Source organism: Leuresthes tenuis, unplaced genomic scaffold (genome assembly GCF_036924035.1).
Source record: "Leuresthes tenuis unplaced genomic scaffold, fLeuTen1.0.hap1 SCAF_22, whole genome shotgun sequence".
In the NCBI taxonomy this organism is placed as follows: Eukaryota; Metazoa; Chordata; class Actinopteri; order Atheriniformes; family Atherinopsidae; genus Leuresthes; species Leuresthes tenuis.
This window is the reverse complement of record NW_027325376.1, coordinates 4543580-4564381: the sequence shown is the minus strand read 5'-3', so window position 1 is coordinate 4564381 and position 20802 is coordinate 4543580. Positions and strand designations below refer to the sequence as shown.

The window sequence follows — 20802 nt, the reverse complement described above, 5'->3', positions numbered from 1 at the left end:
CTTTTTGTCTGAGGGGAAGTTTCATTGAGAGTTAAAAGAGACACACCACTGAACTAGCATATGCTGCATGAGATTAATAGAGAAAGCACACTTTATGTCATGTAATCATCAGATTTTGTTTGATTTTGTGCAGACAAAATGAGAAAAGGAGGGTTGTATGTAAGTTATTTCCAAAAAGGAATTTTTGGGGATCTATTTGGTATTTCTTGAGGATTGGAGAGGATATTGTTCTGGCAGAAACCTGAAAAGCAGCTCCACAACTCCACAACTTCTGATCGTGCGTTTGGCTTTCCAGCACTGTTGGAATCACAGTTTTTTTCATTCTTTGAAAATAATAAAACATTTTAGGTCGAGGTTTTAGTTGAAGTCGCTCCTGAAGCATCAACTCAGTTGTTTTAAAGCCAGAGAATATTTACTAAAGTGTAAAATATGTTGCTTTTTCAGCTGAGAGCTGTTTTATTTGAGCTGAATCCAGGCAATAATAAGAAATGTGTTGCAGCAGCACAGAAAGAAGCAGATACTGTAGTTATTACTTGGTTATAATGACTCAAAACATATGATGAGGTTGTATTAATTAAACTTGTGCTCTGTTAAAGCACTTCTAAATTAAATGCTACTGAAGGAACAGGCAACAAATCAGAGAATCAACCAGTGTTTGAGTTTCATGCTAGAAGAGAAAGAGAAGCCAGTATCGTTTTTTACATGTGCATAATGAGGGTTGGGCCCTCGGCAGCTTATTTGCATTCCTGTCTGCACTCCTGCATTACCTGTTTGCTGCAGTGTCAGAATGGAGGTGTGTGCCAGCGGCACAACGTTTGCGCCTGCCCAGAGGGCTGGATGGGTCGGCTCTGTGAGGAGCGTAAGTATCAAATATCTTTCAGTGAGCAGAGTCAGAAAAGGAAAACCCGGGAAAATGTGTTATTGTGGTTCTCTCTGCTTCTTAAAAGCACCAACATTTCCTGCACCATAGAACGCCAACAGTTTTTATCAACATAAGTGTCACATACTGTTGTATCATCAGTCTGTTTATGGCAGATAGCAGTGAAAGAAGAATGTATTCTGGGTTTAATAATAACTGATTTACTCGATTGAAATGAGTCACTGGTGTCAGCGTAAAGCTGTTTCCAAACAAGCTGTTGTCCTCGAAACAAAGTGAATCATTTAGACTCTTTGATTTAGAAAAGCACAAAGACAACATAGGAAATGTTGGAACTGTTTAAAAGGTTCAAATTCATGTTTATGTATTTAGCAGACGCTTTTATCCAAAGCGACTTACAGTTAGGCATGTAGGGTAAGGGGTCTTGCCTAGACTTGTCCCTACTGTACCTTTCATGCAGGGGATTTGAACTCAGGTCTCCCACATGGAAGGTGCTTTTAATTGCAGTTTTTCTCTCTCTCCTTTACTTCCTTGAACAGGTTTTCAGGATCAGTGATATTTTGGACTGACTGAGATCATTTGTTCAACAAAACAATCCTGATAACAGCTGCACAGGCGTTCTTATGCATGTCAAACAGGCAAAATGTTTAAATTAAAAGTAGTTTCATGTCTAAAAAAATCTGGATCTGTTTTTTTTTTTTGTTCTATATTATTTTAATTGTATGTTTTAAACTCCATGTTTTAGTTCGACATTTTAACTATGTGACCTGAAAAGCTTTTTATCTATTTTGTTCATTTTACACCTTTTTACTACTACTACACTATCCAGTCCCTATTTAATGCAATTTAATGCAAAAACCGTTGGAACGGGGTAATTAAACACTGGAAATGTTGTGTAATGCCAAGAAAATGCCATCGGAACTGCACAAAAAGAGCCTTGTGTGTCTGCTAGTGCAAATGTTTCAAAGCTTCTTTGCTAAAATCAATATCTGCTGTTGAGCATGTGATCGAAACCCATCCGTGTGATGAGGATCGGCCGGGTGGGCGGATCATGCTCCGTTCACGCCGTCTCGCAGCACGCTCTGACTGCCAAACACAACAAGACAGTGACAATGGCGGCGAGCCAGAGGAATTCGAAGGTAGCGTCCTCAAACTGGAAGAACTACTTCTCGGTTATTTTGATGAAAGGCAAGAATGTTTATGTAACATGCACTCTACGCCCCAAGAAAAAAGATAATTAGAAAGATCAGGCGTACCTGACCCAACACGCCACCCAGCTCCTGGTGCAGGCTCTTCAGAGAGCATCTCATCTCTGCACCGTCACCCCGACAGAGCCTGACTGCTGGTTTCCTTCCACATAGCTCATTGTTAGCTTTGATGTTAGCTGTAATGTTAAATCCTCAGTTGGATAAAAACTTGTACGATGTGTAAAAACTATTGATGTGATGGTCCAATGTATATGTGTAAACTATTCTCACGTTTTTATTAAAGCATAAAACATCGAAAGCTCTTTGTTTTTGGGTCAAAGTCGGGCTGCGGCGAGTCGAGGGCGTTTAAAAGTAGCAACAACACAAAGTCTGATCCAGTCATGGTTTATTAAATCCACTTTGAACACGTAACATACAGATGTTGGGGGACATAGAATAAAAAGTGACGGTCAGGTTGGAATCGAGCTGGTAAGACGGTCAACACACACCGAACTAACAGGACTGCGTCACTGTCACATGATGAGTGGAATGAATTATTGCCTGCACCGACAGAGGATCTGATGGTTATATTAAATGAAAGTGGAATCAGGCAATTTCAGAGGTAAAACAGCTACAACTGAGGGTTTGTACAAAGTGGCTGTGTGTGGACTGGTCTGTGGGACTTCCATCTATCTCAGGTCAGCCAGCAGCTCTTCCAGTTTCGACCCGAAGGCACCGGAGAAGTCATTCACCTGAAAGAGAGGAAAGAGGAGCCATTAAGTCAGACACACCGATCCCCAAGCATTTTCACCGTCATCCTAAACCAGTTTCCTTTGGCAGTAAGACGCCAGCTGACACAGATGTGCTACATCCCAATCACCAGCCTCTGATGGGCTGGTTTCAGGTAAAACCTTTGGGCCACCTGAGGCCACAGCTGTCTCTCTAATGAGGCTTTCAGTGCAGGAAAGCACCAACACACAACCGGCCATCGGCTCCTAACCACAGTCAGGTCGGCTGTTTTTATGAAATGAGCAACGTTCTCTCATCGATTTCTGTTCCGAGCCGATGGCTTTGTTGTAAATTTTGATTTTAAATCCATATTTCATGTGGAATAAACTCGAAAAATAACCACAGATCTCATGAAACTCTTCACCGTTGAATTTGGTTCATTTTTTTTGCACTGTGCTCGTTTATTTCATTTAATCCATTTATTATGATTTTAATCTTCTAGTATCTATCAGAATTTTCTAAGCACTTTAAAAATAAATAGATTTTTTTTTTGATTGATTGATTGATTGGGAACCAACATTTTAGGCCCAGAAGCTGCTTTGGGGGGGGGGGGGGGGGGGGGGGTTGCACTCTATGCTGGCTGATGGACCCTTTTCGTGCCACCTGCCTTGAAGCAAAGATGAAGCTCTGAACATGTGAAAACTAGTTGAACCTTTCACTATCTGCTCATAATGTTATCACAGGTATGAACTGGGGCTGCCCCAAATGATTATTTTCATAGTCGACCAATCGTGGCAGCCCTAGTATAAACTAGTGTCCAATAGACGGATATTCAGACGAGCAGTTTCCTTTGGCAGTAAGACGCCAGCTGACACAGATGTGCTACATCCCAATCACCAGCCTCTGATCTGGACGCACGCCTTCACGAAACTGAACCGAGTCGAAGCACTTTGAGCTGCACCGTTCCGTTAGCTTGCTGAGATGTGCATGTAGGGGTGGCAACACCCATTCCGAAATCCCGCCATTCCGACATGCAAACGTCCTATACTATATATATATGTACTATAGCTCTGTTAGCTCATAGCTGCTGTTATGTGGCTACTTGCAGCTATAGGAGAGCTAACGGAGGGATTTCTACACAGGCACTCTACTGGGCCCACTTCATCCACACGCCCCCCTGCAGCACAGTTTATTTACTCCGTGCTCTGTGACAGTCGGCTAACTTCACACAGGGTGGCAACACCCATTCCGAAATCCCGCCATTCCGACAAGGCTTTCAGTATAAGGAAATGTGCGTTACTCAACAGGCGAGTCCCTTCTTTCTGTTAATGCAATTTATATGTTTAACACATGTTTACAGATAAGCGTTATTAAAGACACAAAGTCTCGGCAACTGGAGGAGGAGAAGCAGACCGCGGTGGTTTTCAATCACACACTCCAATGCCACTTGTTTCAACTTCCGAAAATTTAATCCAGGAAAAAAAGGCTTACAAATATGGACCGAAACGGCTCCATAACACGCACAAGAATCCAAAAGAAACTAAAGTTAACTACAAGAAAGCAAATAAACAGCATGAAGTGGTCAAAATTTTACGCATGCCTATGTGCGTCTGGCACATGCGTCTTCGGGCTCTCCCACGTTGGTTTGTGGATGAAAGCTATATGTTCAGCTGTAATGTCCTGTAAAAACAATCTCTACATGACATTTACTCCCAGGTGTGACCAGTTAGGTCCTTAATATATCAACAGGCTGTATAAAGCCTTGCGCAACGGCTGTGTGTTTGTGCCAAATGCGCAAAGCCCATCCCCGCTTCCCATAATTGGAGCGAGTACTCATAAATCACGTGAATAACAGAATAAACGTTTTTACTGCATTTTGTTGTGTTTTATACGTTCTATGATGTCATTTCTCTCTTCTCCTATTGGCAAGGCAAGGCAGAGTGCTCGCAACTGTGTCCTGTGCAGTAGCCGTGATATCTGTAATTGCAATTATTACTTTTGCATATGATGAAAAGACGCATGGGCTCTGTGGAGAGCTCCGCTCCAGCTGGCTGCTGACAGCTCACTGACACTGTATTTCTGCTTAATCAGTTTCAGTCTCGCCAGAGTTACATTAATATCTGTATTTTTATATTTGAAATTCAGGGGATTTTGATAATAGATTATTCAAGTTTGTTTGCGAGGCTGTGGCCTCCGCATGTGCAGAGTTTGTGCGCCAAACTTTAGGGCGTATTTGCGCCGGCATATCATTAGTGCAAAATGTTTTGGGTAAAAAATAGGCTATTAAAAGGAACTGTCGGAATGGCGGTATGTTAAAAAAAAAAAAAAAAAAAAAAACATACCGCCATTCCGACCATAGGAGGAAAAAAGTGTCGGAATGGCGGGACGTTTGATAAAAAATTAAGTGTCAATTGGAGGCCAATGTCGGAATGGCGAGATGTCGGAATGGCAGCATGTAACCTGCATGTAGCTAGCTTTGTAACCAAGCCGACCATTGAAGATTAACGTACTTTTTTAGCACTGAAACATAACGTTAGAAAACATTAGCGTTCCTATTCAAACACATCACTGTTATAACGTGACAGAAAACACATGAAATGTGTGCTAACGCTAATTAATCAAATCGTCATCGCTAATGTTAATGTAAAGGGTTAAAAACTAAGCTCATTAAGTGTAAAAAAAAATACTGAGTGCATTAAAATTTGTGTTTGAAATGGTTTAAAACGAACAAAAAGAAAACAAGACACCTCTATAAATGTTTTTTTATTTTTTATTTCATGTTGTTGTATCAGAAAATAGGATTTCAGTGCTCATTTCATTGTTCTGTTGTTGTTTTCGGTAGTAGCGCGATACTCTTTCATGTCAACAGGGGGCGCCTTACGCCTGAGAGACCCAAAACCCCTACGCAGATTCTGCAGAATAAATCCTGCAGTCCCGCTGTATAAAGGCCGATATCGCTCTGCTTTTTTTGTATTTACATACAGGTGGGGTTAACTTAACCAAATGTACATGTCTGTGTTTAAAAACAAGTTTCAAGAGTATCAACGTTATGAGTGGAAAGTATAGGGAGTTACAACCGAGTAATTTTGAGTTTTAACTGTTTTAATGTCATGCGTTGGGGTGACGGTTGCTAACTGCTAACGTAGCTAACCGGGTACAATGTAAAGTGTAAGCAAGAAAGAAAGGGGTTTGTTTTGTGTTGTTTTGTTGTGGTGACGGACAGAAGCGTCACATTTATGCATGGTTTGTAATAATTACTAATGTGCATTGTTAGATTTTTCTGCAGAATAAATCCTGCAGTATAAAGGCCGATATCGCTCTGCTTTTTTTGTATTTACATACAGCCTACCGACGTCGCGGCAAAGGCTATCGAGACCCTCCCTGACACCCCTAGGTCAGGAGGGTAATATTAACGTTTACAGCTATCAGTACGAGTAAGTAGCAAGTTAACTCTCTGTTTACGCTAATTTTAGCAGCTAACTAGCCAGTTAGCTTACCAAGATGCTAACAATCAGCCACAACAACATGCTTTTCAGGTGCTCGCGCGTTGTCGTTGTGACGTTGCCGGGTTGCCACGATACCAGACATGCAGAAACTGTGTTTCTTTAGTGAGTGATTTTAACGCTTCAGTCTTTTCAACGTACACAGTAAACATTTACCAAAGTAAATTCGCCTTCGTCAAGTACTGAGACTCACCTGTAGCCCGTTCTTGTAGAAGTGGAATGTTGGCGTGATCTTGATCTCGTACATGAGGCCCAAATCCTGAAAAACGGAAAGAAAACACTCAACGTCTTCAGATTTTGCTCCGTTGCTCATATGAAACATTTATACCGAGGTACCGGGACCGTAATCAATAAAACTTTTCATTAGCAAAGAATCCAATGCGGTAAACGGGTGGCGTTTATATTCTTTGGCCAACAAATGTGAACACACTCATGTCACAATATGTGTGAGAGTTACACCATGCGGTTACACTTCAACACACCAACAAGCCTGTCCTGTCCGTCCTGTTTCATGTGTTAATTTGCATTTTTATGTCCCCAAATTAAATTTTAAACTTGTATTTTGGCACGGTGTAGTGGAGACAGAATATTTGGCTTTTTACTGGTCACGTGAGCAACCTGCAGTTTCCAAAGGCCTGTTGAAATGGATTTTAAGGAATATTTCACATTGTTTTTGAGCATTAGTGGCACAGCTACCCCTCACCACGGAATAAAGAGGTTCATATGTCATCTTCACATAAAACAAGAGGTTCTTATTCAATGTTTCACAAGTGGGAAAGATTTAAAATGTTTCGGTAAATAAAAATGCTTCAGGACTCCGTTTACAAGTTCCTCTGTCAGCAGCTTCTTAGGTTCAGAAGTGAATCCATTAAAAGTCAAACACAGACTTACCGCAACCTCATTCACATCCACCTTCAGGAAAATCACGTTCTTGTTTTCGGGTTTTTCCGAGAGTTTCTGCAGAAGAGACGACGTTTTACACAGAGAGCCAAAAATAAGTCTACAAAATGGATTACTTGCTCTTTTTCTAAAGAGATGTCAAAGTTAGCCAACGTATTTTCCAGTCAAGCAGGCTTTTTAAGGTGGGAGGAGCTTAACAAAATACAACAGGTGCCACAGCCTTTAAGCTACAGTCCCGACGAGTGAAGAAATAAACCAACGTGCGTCTTTATTAGGGCACATTTCAAAAGCAATTCAGCTGGTTTTGGCAAGAACTTACAGCGAACAATGGGGCGATCATTAGGCTGGGGCCACACAATGTAGCTGTGAAGTACACCACCACCAGCGTGTCTCCTGCCTCCTTCAGGATGGAATGGAGCTCATCCTGCAGAAAAGATGAAAACACAACATAATACTCGTGTTTAGTCACCTGTGAGAGGACCAACTGATCTGAATTCAGGTATCACAGCATCAGATGTGAGAGCAGCACGGTTTAGTTGTTGCTGTTAGCTGCAGGAGCTTCTCACGCAACATTTCCAGCATTATACCGGAAATATTTCACAGTTTGCTGAAGTCAGGCCTCGGTATGGCAACGCAACCAGACGGTTTCAAACACCTTAATCTGTCCATTTGCTGCATTTCTAACATACTTTACTACACAGTCCTGCATTGATCCTCTTGAGTTTATTTAGTAATTTCCACACCTCTTAAAATAACAATTGGCATCGTTTGAGGATCATTTAAAACGGCTCATTCGGGTGAGGAGGACACCATGGTTCCCACACACCGCCTGGAGACGCGCAGTGAACGTCCAAATGCCTGCAGGGGAAGGCGGTTGAATGTGGCAGCGCCGGGATAAGCAACGAGTTGGTACAGGTACTTTTGGCAAACTCCAACAACCTCACACACGGTAATAGTTCACGTTATCGACCCCGTATTTTTCTTCCATTTCTATCCACCGTTAAAGAAACCTTAAGAAAACGCGATGCTAAAAGCATTTCTCTGGATGTAATCTATTAGCAGGCAGTTTTCTTTGGGTGTTACCGGTTCCTATAAGCTAAATAAACCCCTCGAAAGTGGGTTTTAACATGAGAACGAGCCACGAGCAGTGGGGGGGGGAGAAGAGGCGCGCGGATGCACAACAAACGTTGATAATTAAGTATAAAACATCAGCCGTTGGGCGTTAAAATATCACGATAAAATAAAGATTTCATCATGAATATGAAAAGACTTACCATACTTCCCACTTCGCGAATCATGGTGACTGTTAGCGGTTGTGTGTCCTCCTGTAAAATGACAAGCTGACGGGTTTGGAAATGCGCTCCTTCCCGCAAACGCGACGCGCCTATATTACAGTGGAATAAAGTTACACAAATCAAGCGGAAGTCAGACGGCCTTGCCTTTCAAAATAAAACAATATAACTTATAGTTGGGTTCATAAACGAGTCAGAACTAGGCCTCTGCTCCTCAAGGGTGTTAACCGCACTCTCTTAAGTGTTGTATTCATCATAATTGTATATATTGCATGTTCTTTACTTACTTATTCAAACTCTTTCAACATTATTGCTACTTATTTTGAAAATTGCCAACAACGCGATATTTTCCTGTAAGGGGTTCGTTCGTCTGCTTTAGTAGTACTTAAGTAATTATTTCCCCTTTCCTCATGACATCTCTGTATTCATTCATATTTTCCCCCTTTTTTTCGTTTGTCATGTCCGCTTTAAACATTTTCAGCAGTTTCAAACGTCTTAATCATATGTAACTAAACATTTCAGTAATATTTCATCGTGGATATCTTGTTCAGCAAATACATTTGTCATTTCGGTAGTTTACGGTAGAGTGAAAGATTTGTTTTAAAACTATTTATACAATTGAGCGCTTTTTTAATATTTATATGTATAATTTTATGCTTGAGTCCCACAGTCTGTGTGACTATTTATATTTATCAATAATGTACCCATGAAGTGGTGCAGAAAAGATTCTTATCTTGTGTTTTGTGTGAAAACAAATTTGCATTAAAATAAATATAAGAAAACAGAATCCTTCAGGTACGAAAAATGTTGGACTTTTGTTTACAAATGGGAGAAAAACTATTTTCATGGATTAATACATCACATGTCTTTGAACGAATATACCATCAGATTAGGACCAATAACTGCTTTCATTTACACTTTCTTAACATTTTTTTATGAAAAGGTTACAAAAAAACATTCACATCGACATGTTTATATGATTCTATTTGGATAAACTGCTCTTTCCTTCAGGTATGAATTGTCAAAGTAATGCTTGAAATTGTACGTCACGTCTTTAAAAGATCAAACAGAGAGAGCTGAGCCCAGAAATACTTTTATTTAGATTTTGTTGACACTGTTCATAAAAAAAATATACAGTGACATGTTGATTCCTGCAGGTATGAATTATAAAATAACGTCATTAACTGGTAACACATCAGACTGCAATGATGGCCTTGCCGGTGTTTTCTCCCTGCAGCATCCCCATAAAAGCTGCTGGCATGTTCTCAAAGCCGTTTGTGATGTGCTCCCTGCACTTGAGTTTCTCCTGCGGAGGCAGAATTTATAAATCTGATTAATTACACTCAGGCACAGACACTTGAAGTTTAGATATTTACTTAAAACATATAAAGAGTATTAAAATAATCTGGTGTCAAAACAATACCTGTTTCAGCCAAGCCATCAGTTTCTTGAGGCCTTCAGGATGATCTTTTTCCCATCGGCTCTGCATTAAACCTTCGATCTTAAGCTGCTTCATGTTTATGGTTATCAATGGATACGGACCTGAGAGAGAGGTGAAACAATGTATGTTTTTAAATTATGCACAGTTCTTGTGACTTTTCAGGGAGATAATGTTGCCCTCAAGCTTTGACTTTCTTAACTGCATTTTAATTGTGTTTTAACAAGCATAAAGTTGAACTACAGACAAAAACCAACCTGTCTGGGGTGCAGCATCATTGTAGGTGGAGATACTTCCACAAACAGCTATTCTGCCAAAGTTCTTCATCTGTTGGATGGCAACACTTGAAAAAATGCCTCCAACCTAAACCCAAGACAGAAGTTTTACTGAAACAAATATAAAAAAAAACACCAGCTGTAATAAGTCCAACTCAGCCTTTCTTACATTTTCAAAGAAGCAGTCATATCCATCAGGAGAGGCCTTCTTCAGAGCCTCCTCCAGGGAGCTGACAGTTTTGTAGTTGAAGGCCTCATCGAATCCCAGCTCCTTCAGGTAAGCTACTTTCGCATCAGACCCCGCTGAACCCACCACCTTACAGCCCTTGATCTTGGCAATCTGTCCCACCACGGTGCCCACTGCTCCAGCTGCGGCATTCACCAGCAGGGTCTCGCCCTTCTGCAGTTTCAAAACTTCTTCTGTCCCGAACAGAGCCGTCAGTCTGGAGACAAGGAGAACGGCTAAAACACCGCTTCTAAAACGGATGTTTTCCTTCCAGTTTCACATCTTTGATTTCAGTCATGAAAACTCTGTGTAATAGTTTCCATAAAAACGTTCCCAGTGACTGGAAACGGACTAAAGGAGCCTCACCTGTTTATTTTCACAAGAAAACTTTCTTTTTTCCTCAATCACCCCACTGAACAATTTACGGGTTATAGTGTCGATCCTGCAACCCGAACCCTGGAAGGGAATGGAGCTAACCTCCGGACTATTCCTACCTCGAGATCATTTAGCCCAGAATCTGCATTAAAACCATATCACCAGTTTCACAGATCAGGTAAATTAATCATTTTCAGTTGCACAATACTAGATAAATAAGAATCTCCTGAAGTTCGCCATCACCCCGCTGATTTATCGCGCTGCACAAGCCTTTTTTAAACCTGAAATCTGCTGCCTTTGCGCTATTTTCAGCGCCCCAAGCCCATAAAACTCTGCGACACTGATTGGCCAATTATTTATTAAATTGCCCTGGCAACAGCCCCATGACAGAAACGAGTCTGTCTGTGGAAATTCACAGGTGAATGAACGTCAGTAGGTGTGAAATGTTGTGTATATAATCCATAATGTATGTAGACACACACTAGAGTGTAAACCGACATTTTTAACCGAATTTGTAAAAATATATTTTACATTTCGACTGCTGGGATAGGCTCCAGCCCACCCGCTACCCGATTAACGGATTGACGGTATAGAAAATGGATGGATGGATATTTTACATTTCCCCTCTTATCAGGGAGGGTGGCGCCCCCTATGGGCCGGCCGCCCCTGCAACCCAGTCTGATGCAAAAGGTGCAAAAGCAATTCAGGACACTATTTTCCCCATTTATACCAAAGCTAAACATTTGAAACTGCAGTGGCAGGACGACTTCATCCTTCTAAACAAGTTGTTTGTCCTCTAAAAGATATTTCTTTCCTTGCTGTCTTTTAGTTCTTGTTGCTGGCTTCTTTTCGCCACTAATCAAGTCTTTGAGATGACTTCAGCAACAACTTTGTTTTCACCCAGCTGCTGAACAGAAGCTAACAGTTAGTCCTGGGATAATAACATTCATATTTTCAGTTCTAGATGCCCTTAGCTGCTCGATAAAGGGATTCTTGTCCACTAAATCACCTTTTATAGACTGTTTTTCGCATGTCTTACCCTGGCATGCCGATGGTACCAAGAGCCAGCGACAGTGAGACATCTTTAGGCCAGTCAGACATAAGGGGAATGAGGCCCGTCCCATCAGAGAGCACGTGGGACCGCCATCCACAGTTACCAACAACATGGCTTCCCACGGGAAATGCTGGGTTTTTACTCTGGATCACTCTGAACGAAAATGATCATGAAAAAGAGATGAAAAAAACAGAAAGCTGTCAGTCAAGATTCATATTCAGGGTTTGCAAAGTCTTAAAATGATCACACAAAAATGGGCTGTTTGGATTTCCTTTTGTGTTCTTAATTGCAGTTTTTCTCTCTCTCCTTTACTTCCTTGAACAGGTTTTCAGGATCAGTGATATTTTGGACTGACTGAGATCATTTGTTCAACAAAACAATCCTGATAACAGCTGCACAGGCGTTCTTATGCATGTCAAACAGGCAAAATGTTTAAATTAAAAGTAGTTTCATGTCTAAAAAAATCTGGATCTGTTTTTTTTTTTGTTCTATATTATTTGTATTAATTAATTAATTAATTTGTATTAATTGTATGTTTTAAACTCCATGTTTTAGTTCGACATTTTAACTATGTGAGCTGAAAAGCTTTGTATCTATTTTGTTCATTTTACACCTTTTTATCTTGTTTTACTGTTTTAGTCTTTCATTTTTTAGCTCCAGTGTTTCCTCATGGGGGCCGACCACACTGGGAGCTGCTTTTGGTCCAATGGGGGGGTGCTGTTCTGTGGACTGCTCTGGCCCGGCTGGCTGGAGGACTCTGCACCTTGGTGTGGGGCCTCTTGTCTGCCCGGGTCGGTGTCAGTGTGGCTTTTTCCTTGCCTTGGCTCTGGGTGCCCGGCTGTCTCTGTCTGATAGGTGCCTCCCCGTGTCTCTCTGGGTATTTATGGGGGTGGGAGGGTTTGTGTGTTTTATCATTGTTGTTTTTAGCCTCTTTTAGCCTCTATCTTGTTCTTTTTAGGCACTTTGTATTGCTTTTAAAGTATGAAATGTGCCATATGAATAAAATTTGATTTGATTTTATATTTTTACTAATTTAAAATCAAGAAACTGAACTTTCACTTTTTCTTTTTAATTCTTCTTCAAATAAACACAAATCAATCTGCAAAACATCATGACAGATAAAAGAATTTTTGTGTGACTGCAGGTGGGTTTGTTTTTCTTACTTTGCCACTTGAGTTCCAATCATCGTGTCGCCTTCCTTCATGTAAAGCTTACTGAACGGCCTGGGGATACCAACAGCAGATATTACATCTTTTTTAGCTCTAGAAATGATTTTGTAATCTTAATAATGGGCTCAGTCATGCAGATTGCTCCTCGGACTCTCCACACACCTCATGTACGGATCCACGCTGAGAAAAACTGCTTCCAGCAGAACCTCTGAAAGGAAACAGGTTTTAGATGCACACTTGTTTAAAATGCCTCATGTTAAAGTTGACAAAGAGAGTCATCTTGCCTCCATCTTTGGGCTCAGGGAGCTCCTCCACCTGCAGCTGGAAGTCGCTTTTCTTTGGGAAGCCGTCAAAGTGCTTGGCCAGAATCCACGACTTAGCCTGGACCATGATTGTTTATTTTTGGCAGCTGCAAACAATAAAAGCTGTTAGTTGCCAACAAACCGACACTGAGCATATGGTCCAGCAGTGTCACACCCAACGTTGTGAAAAATTAGGCTATTTAGATGCAATACTTTAATATTAAAACAATTACTTCAGTAAAGTCCAATTCAGTCATGAAATTGAAAAGAAAACATGAAAAATAAAACTAATCTAACTTATTCATAACAACTGTCAGACATTCTCTTCACTGGTGCTCGATAAGAACAAAAACTTGTGTTAAGACGTTACAATAACTAATAATCAGATAACACAACTATTAAAAGAACTGCACACATAATTTCATTCACAATTATTGAGCTTTTGAGAGCTTCTAATGTTTCTGCTGAACATAATAAGTGTAAATTATTTTAACCTGCTAATTCCTTTGATTTGATACAGATTTTAACTTCATTTTTAAGCTTCAAATCAAATAGTTGCCCATACTCTGTTTGATAAAAAGCTTTAGAACCTTTACAAGATTTAAACACTGACACAACAGTTTCTGAAACTAGATGACAGGTCAAGTAAACCTCTTTATTTTGAAACTATTTGGTAGCGACTACAGCACCTGTAGAGATAAACTTAGTTTCAGTAGGTGGTGCTATTTGTTACTATTTTTGCTCACCTGAATTGCCTTTCTGTAATTACACTCTGTTAAAACATAGTAATTCTCGAGAAATTATAAAATCTTGACCCACCAACACAAGTATATGTATAAATATCACACACAGACCAGGAATAAGACAATAAATATCAACTTTATACTTATAAGCTTTTTTAACCAGATAAAAAAAAACAAAAAAACATTGAGATCACGGCCTTTTTCACAAAGAAAGGCAGCACATCATAGTGGTCAAAAACAGACAAACAACAGTAACACACAGCCATGTCAACGACTTAACACTTTCTATTCTCTGATCATGCAATTTCACTGGTCTTGAAATTGTTATTAATATAATCTACAGATAATCTACAGCAAGATACAAAAAGCCAACTTAGAAATAAAAATGTACCGCTGCACTTCCTTGTGTTAACCATTTCTTCCTCGTTTAATTCAATTCACTCACCGATATTTGTTCTGTAGAATATAAAGCAGATGCTGTTAATGCACTGACAGCATGAGTTGACGCCTGTGATTTTATTTAGAAACTTGGGAGGAGGAGGGGCGGGAGACCAGCCTCTATACTCAAATACGATTGGCTGAAAATGTAACGTAACTGTGGACGTATGACGCAAGGTGTAAGGGTGTTACTACGTGATGACGCACACTCAGTTTGGAGGTTTGGCGCGGGCAGATATCCGACAGGAAGAACAACGGACAAAATGCAAACAAAATTTAATTTTTGAATAAATTTGTAAGTATTGTTGTGAAACGGTACTATCGCAACTGACCAAAACCATGAAACTTTCGAGGCTAGCTCGTCTCACTAGCCGTAAACGGGCCAACGTATAGCAACCGTTAACTTTAGCTCGCGAGCTAGTAGTCAGATTTGTTTGCATGCTAAATGCAGAGCTTGTGGCTTTACGACCGTAGTCTTTCAAATCTTTCTATATCTCTCCAACAATATCAAATTTTTTTCAGAAAGTCGGTCGACGGTGTAAAAGGAAAAAGACCTATAGACGTAGAAGTTACCATTTCGTTACTGTTACGAGGAGCCACTTTTGTTTCAATTGATTAAGTCATATTAAATTGACGTGGTTGAGGTGTAATTTACTTCTGGGTTGAAGACATTGTCCTAGTAAAACATGACTTACTAACGTGATTTTATGTCAACTTTACCACTAGACTTTTCTATTTAGTCCTAATTAACAAAAACATTACTATATTTAATCTATGGCCATATAAAACACATTTATTATGTTATAATAAATATTGTGTTGTGTTATATGTGTTATATTTGTATTTTTTAAGCTTTGATGTCTCTCTACCCTATCTCAAAAGTTTGTAAATATATTTGCTGTATGTTTTCTCACTTTATTTGCTTTCTATCTATTCCTTCTTAATCTACATTGTACAGCACAGTGTAAGTGGGGACAGAGACTAAATATGTTAGACGGTGCCCAGTTTGTGGAGGCCCTGGGCCGTTTAGGTTATCCTGGTGCATCTTCACTGAAGGCCTCAGAGTTCGATTGGCTGTTTGACTGCGCTCCGGAGAACCTTCACTTGTTGCGCTTTGTCTGTCGGACCCTCAACCGGAGCAATGTCCTCACCACCGAGGAGGCGCTTGCATTTCAGCAGCTACGGAAGTCTGGCAAACCAGTTCTGGATGAGGCAGCCTTGGGTGAGGTCCTTAAAACCCTCGGGCCTTCAGATCAGAGCAGTGCAAATATCCTTGGGCCCGTTTCTTCCTCATCCTCCCTGTTTCCAGAGGGGGAGGATTTAGCCATAGAGGATTTGGAAGCAGAGCTAAAGGCACTCTGCAAAGAGAAAGAGCTGAAGCAGCGGCGATACAATAAGTTGCAAGTTGTGGCCACGTCCCGTGCAGATGTTGACCTGAAACTGACCGCAGAGCTGGACAGCACTGCGTGTAAGCTAAAGGAAGCCAGTGCCTCTGTTGGTGCTGAGAATGCCGACACCAACACACTGCTACAAAACCTAAACAATGAGGTGAACAAGCTTGCGTCATATCTCCCTCAGTCAGGAGCCAAGCAAAAAGGAGACCCTGCGGTCCACTCAAACCCATCTATCTCTCGGAGATCCTCTGCCCTCCTGTCTCAGCTGTCGTTGAGTCCCTACCTGCAGCAGGAGGAGCTCAATACCAAAACACTTGCTGAGTTCACAAGAAAGCATTTCTTCCAGGGAATCTCAGACATTGTGGAAACTTCTTGTTCTAAGCGCTTTCAGGTTCTTGACCTCAGTTGTTGTGACGATAAAGAGGAGGAAGAGAATGAGCACGAAGGAGGAGACGGGGCAAATAGTGCAGTTGAGCGAAGGAGGACGGAGATGGCCAGACTTCAGTGGTCACATCTTGTGGCTCAGCACCAACTGATGCTGGCCATGGCAGAGGAGAAGAGTGTCAAAGCTGGATTGGACTGGCTCTCTGAAAATGCTTGTCATACTAAGGTAAAATGACTTTTTTTTTTTTAGTTTGTAGTGTTCTTAAACTGCCCTGACTTATTTTCTAAATCTCTTGTATCTCTCACCTCACTCTACCAGAGCATTTCCACCTCCTCCTCCCTGCATGTGCGTGAAGTCGTGTCCAGAAAAGAGCTGCAGGCTGTGGAGGCTGAGCTGGAAGCTCTGCTTCATGGACCAGTTCCTGCTGCCCTCAGGGAGTCGGCCAGGTTGCTTAATGTTCCAGTTGTGAGGGGAGACCTTGCGCTACAACTGGCCAGACAAGACTACTACACTTCCAGACAGGACCAGGTCACTATCTGACACCACTAGTTTCCCCTTGAGACCATTTCTGTGATACAAATACATTATAAACAGCAGACTTGTAAACCGTCAGAGCCAGACAAGTGAGAATTGATATGACTTGCTCTAAAACATTGTTATGGAGCACATATTAGCAAACATTTGTGCTCTTAAAGGGCCGAGAGTCATCAGAGTTCATTAAAGATTAAGATCCTGGTTTTGGACATTAAGAAAAAACAATGTGTTATGATTGTAGGACAATGTAAATGAAATCATCTGCAATAAACTAAATGAAACACTAATCTTTCCACACAGGTTTGTAACTACTTACTACGTCAGAAAGCGTCCTTTGACTTGGTCCTCCTGGCTCAGGAGATGGAGATGAGGAGGTGGAAAACGTGTCACAAGCAGCTGAGAGAACTCGACGGCAGACTGCTGAAAGAAAGCAAAGCAGCGTCTGAAAGAATTGAGTCTCTGGCACACCCAGACCTGGCAATCAACCCAAGACCGAACCCCATCATCAGCTGCAAGGATGCTGCATTCAGCAGGTAGGAAGCTCTGCTCTGTGGGAACTTAAGACGTGTGTTTAAAGCTTCTTATAACGGGAGTTTTACCTGCCGTAAAGTGCACCTGATCCCTGCTGTGGTTTTATACTCGTGACACTCTGAAAGAAGACTGTCTCAGTTTGAAATGTAACTTGCTGTTATTTCCCATCCTTTCTTCAGGCTACTCCAGATCCTCGACCTTGATTCAGACCACAGTCGGTCAGAGCCTTTTCGAACATTTGAAGCATTGGACAAGGCTGCTGGAGATCTGGCAAACAACCTCCAGCTCACCCGAGACGCTCTGGCCGGTGTCCGCCGTGAGCAGCGCTACACCGCAGCTCGTCTGAATGGTGACTGCGAGGCCCTCCAAAGGGCCACGTACACAGAGCTCCAGCAGCTGGTCTTAGGCCCGCAGGTACGTCCAGTGGCCACCACTGATCAGGAGCTCCTTTGCCCCAATGCACAGGTGGGTTTGTTTCCTTTCAGTCTCTTTCACCAGCCATGTAGAGTGCTCTCAACTCTGAATGTGAGTCAGTTGATGCCTTTTATTACTTGTCACTTTTGGTGAGGGACCCTCGGGGGCACAAAACCTTTCTTTTGCACATTGTTCTCATATGAAACTCAACGGAGACGTATTTTTTGGGCACTTTAACCATTCAGGTGCAGCTGCTTCACTGCATGACATAAAAATCTATCAGATACTGATTCTGTACATGTGCTGATGTTTCTTTCTGTTTTGAGTACACAGCTTTTACACATTGGCCCAGTACCAGAAAAATGTAGATTGGACAAGTTAATTTGGTTTAATAAATAATGTCAGAGGAAGGATAAGAGGCTACTAAAAGAAAAACAGATGGTAGAAGCATCAGCTGTTGTCCAGGTGGCTACTTGAAGTGACCTGATTGTTTTAATAACCTAAAAGAGCCTAAAAGAACACGCCCCCCCCTCTGTTCATTGAGCTCCTCTGGCTGCCCTTAGATCTGCATCAGATTCAAGTCCCTGATGTTAGCTACAAAGAGCTTAATGGAACGGCTCCATCTACTTGAATGCTCTTGCAAAGGCTTCTGTCCCAACTGGGTCCCTCCGTTGGTCCCAGGATTGTCGTCTAGCAGCTCCTACACCACGCCTAAGACAATCCAAACTCTGTTCATGTGTCGTCCCACGATGGTGGAATGACCTACCGAGCGCTACCAGAACAGGGGCGTCCCTGTCTATCTTCAAGAAGCTCCTGAAAACCCAGCTCTTCAGAGAGCATCTCCTATCCCAGCACTTACCTTGTACTTCCCTACCCCCTCTATCTCTGCACTTTATCTTTCTGCTCTTCCTTCTATGCCTGCACCCTATCTCTACTCTGTCCCCTCTGACAGAGTCGGACTCCTGGGTTCCTTCTATGTAGCTTATTGTGAGCTTTTTATATAGCTAGTATCTTTACTTGTAAGTCGCCTTGGATAAAAGCGTCTGATAAATACAGAAACATAAACATTCGGCCTGTTAGTGTCAACCAAAAATACCAACAATGCTCATACCACAGTATACTACTTAATCTTAATGGAGTTTTAATGGTGTTTGGGATTCGTTGATGTTTTATATCTTCATTTGTAAGTCGCTTTGGATAAAAGCGTCTGATAAATACATGAACATAATAGTTGATGTTGTTAACTTGTGTTTGCTCTACTCGCACATATGCACCTACTTGCCTCTGCTTCAGAACAATATGAGCCTGATAACGAAGGAAAAAAAGCAGCTGTCTGTGTCAGCTCTGTCCCACATGCGCTGTTTTACTGGGTCTGTGTTAAAATGGTAGTAACACAGCTGCAGTCACTTTAATGGGGAGTGAATTTATGTAGTGAAAGTATTAGATTCCTGTTCCAAAGTCCATTTCAGCTGACAGCAGCGTTATTTACCAACCGCCATAAGATCTGAGAATAAGATCTTTTTGGTTTCTTTGACCACAGGAAACATGGAGGACTGATGCAGAACTAACTTCAGCTGCCAGCAGCAGCAGTAACATTATAATTATTTGTATGTCGACCATCATATAAAGCTTCGGAGCCTCCGGTTTGGCTTGTGGCTGATAGTTAGATTTTACTACCAGCTCTGCAGTGACACTGAGAAACAGAAACATCATCATGACTCGTGTTTTTATTTTCCCTAATGAGAGACAAAGCCACCTTTACAACCTAGTAATCCTATCAACACACCCAATGACTTGTGGATTATCTGCCAGCAAACATTACTCAGCTTCTTTTTGCTGAGTCACAATCAAGTCACACAAAAGCCACCTTTTCAAAGGAAAGGAGCGGCCGGCCTTGTGTTTGTCTGAAGCTCTTTTGCTTTGAAAGGACTAAGCTGCCCTGTCATTTGATTTATTGTGGTTGAATTCTCTTTGAATCCATGTGAATAATGTGATGCATGCTTCTGGTTAGGATCACATTAAAGAACTGTTTAAAACACAAATGACTTTATTTGAAAACTGTATGATTTTTTGGCGATTAAAATGCTCCTTTAGGCAGTTCAGATTTAACGTGGGCCTTGTTTCTAAACCTCCGCCTGTGTCTGCAGGAGCTGACGCTGAAGCTTGTGGAAGCGGAGTCTCAGCTGCAGACTTTGCAACAAACAATGCAGGAAATCCTGGGAGAAGTCAAAACCAAGCGCTCCCAGCTGGAGCGTAATGCCCTTCTCAGGCGAGAGAGGGAATTGTACGTCTACTTTCACCTGGACGCCCGGCTACTGCAGAAGATGGTGGAGGATCTGGAGGGCAAAATGGCCGTGAGAGGACAGCAGTAAAACCTGCCAGAATCCAGAAAGAGCTCTCACAGCTGGCTAAGCCTCGAGCTTTACTGCCATTCTGATGATGAAGGCTAATACTACAGCCCTGATAAGAAGTTTGAACCAGCCTTTGCTGGTTTGCAGATGATGGACCACAGTGAACTCTGGGGAAAATGAGCTTAGAAAATGACTTCTTTCTGTTTATTTCTTTGCAAACATTCATTTAAACTCTCATATTGTCTCGTGACGTCTCGCGGTGTTCTAAAATATCTTCTTTCTCTTCTGATAAATAAAGTACAACTTAATCTTAATGGAGTTTTAATGGTGTTTGGGGGAGTTTTTCAGAAGTTAGTTTCAGTCTGTGTGTCACTGAAAGCAGCTCTTCTTTGTCCTGTTTAGGTCTTTATTAGCTGAAGAATCCACAGACAGAGTCAGACAGGTGCTCGTTTCAGGGGGATGGAGGTGTCGGGCAGCATGTTGTCCCAGGCGGCCCAGAGGATCCTCGCTGTCCTGCGAGCACAGACTTTAGGCGAGCCCGGGTGCAACCAACTCGCCAGAAGTGGCAGGGAAAGTCAGAAAGTTTCTAGTATTGTGCTGCTTAACTAACTTAAAAGTTATGTAATGCTTTATGTATTTAGCTCTCTTCTCTTTTGATGTGTGTGTGGTAGTGGAGAGGTTTAAG

General features: G+C 41.6%; 3 protein-coding genes across 3 annotated transcripts; 1 reads left to right on the top strand and 2 right to left on the bottom strand.

Moving 5' to 3' along the window:
• Window positions 1-2455: 2455 nt before the first annotated feature.
• Window positions 2456-8531, bottom strand: LOC140281596 (thioredoxin-like). The gene is made up of 5 exons (XM_072376082.1): window positions 8471-8531; window positions 7516-7620; window positions 7188-7253; window positions 6490-6555; window positions 2456-2816 (listed from the first exon to the last, which is right to left on the bottom strand). The coding sequence occupies exons 1-5, from the start codon at window positions 8492-8494 to the stop codon at window positions 2754-2756; spliced, it is 324 nt and encodes a 107-aa protein (XP_072232183.1). The 5' UTR covers window positions 8495-8531; the 3' UTR covers window positions 2456-2753.
• Window positions 8532-9665: 1134 nt separating this feature from the next.
• LOC140281598 (prostaglandin reductase 1-like) lies at window positions 9666-13463 on the bottom strand. Its single transcript, XM_072376084.1, has 8 exons — window positions 13310-13463; window positions 13188-13233; window positions 13020-13079; window positions 11842-12009; window positions 10371-10644; window positions 10184-10289; window positions 9912-10030; window positions 9666-9794 (listed from the first exon to the last, which is right to left on the bottom strand). The coding sequence occupies exons 1-8, from the start codon at window positions 13413-13415 to the stop codon at window positions 9684-9686; spliced, it is 990 nt and encodes a 329-aa protein (XP_072232185.1). The 5' UTR covers window positions 13416-13463; the 3' UTR covers window positions 9666-9683.
• Window positions 13464-14695: 1232 nt separating this feature from the next.
• haus3 (HAUS augmin-like complex, subunit 3) lies at window positions 14696-20393 on the top strand. The gene is made up of 6 exons (XM_072376601.1): window positions 14696-14803; window positions 15467-16512; window positions 16606-16815; window positions 17122-17354; window positions 17532-17817; window positions 19914-20393. Exons 2-6 carry the CDS (start codon window positions 15496-15498, stop codon window positions 20136-20138), a joined length of 1971 nt encoding a protein of 656 aa, XP_072232702.1. The 5' UTR covers window positions 14696-14803; window positions 15467-15495; the 3' UTR covers window positions 20139-20393.
• The last annotated feature ends 409 nt before the right edge of the window (window positions 20394-20802 follow it).

Excerpts from the sequence above, each read along its gene's own strand:
- LOC140281596 (XM_072376082.1), bottom strand. The coding sequence starts at position 8,494 with ATGATTCGCGAAGTGGGAAGTATG. Across the intron at positions 7,621-8,470 it reads TTCGCGAAGTGGGAAGTATG|GATGAGCTCCATTCCATCCT; the intron begins GTAAGTCTTTTC and ends TCTTTTCTGCAG. Across the intron at positions 6,556-7,187 it reads TGGATGTGAATGAGGTTGCG|GATTTGGGCCTCATGTACGA; the intron begins GTAAGTCTGTGT and ends TCCGTTTTTCAG.
- haus3 (XM_072376601.1), top strand. The coding sequence starts at position 15,496 with ATGTTAGACGGTGCCCAGTTTGTGGAGGCCCTGGGCCGTTTAGGTTAT. Across the intron at positions 16,513-16,605 it reads AAAATGCTTGTCATACTAAG|AGCATTTCCACCTCCTCCTC; the intron begins GTAAAATGACTT and ends TCACTCTACCAG. Across the intron at positions 16,816-17,121 it reads ACACTTCCAGACAGGACCAG|GTTTGTAACTACTTACTACG; the intron begins GTCACTATCTGA and ends CTTTCCACACAG.
- LOC140281598 (XM_072376084.1), bottom strand. The coding sequence starts at position 13,415 with ATGGTCCAGGCTAAGTCGTGGATTCTGGCCAAGCACTTTGACGGCTTC. Across the intron at positions 12,010-13,019 it reads ATTGGAACTCAAGTGGCAAA|AGTGATCCAGAGTAAAAACC; the intron begins GTAAGAAAAACA and ends ATTTTCGTTCAG. Across the intron at positions 9,795-9,911 it reads TGATGGCTTGGCTGAAACAG|GAGAAACTCAAGTGCAGGGA; the intron begins GTATTGTTTTGA and ends CTGCCTCCGCAG.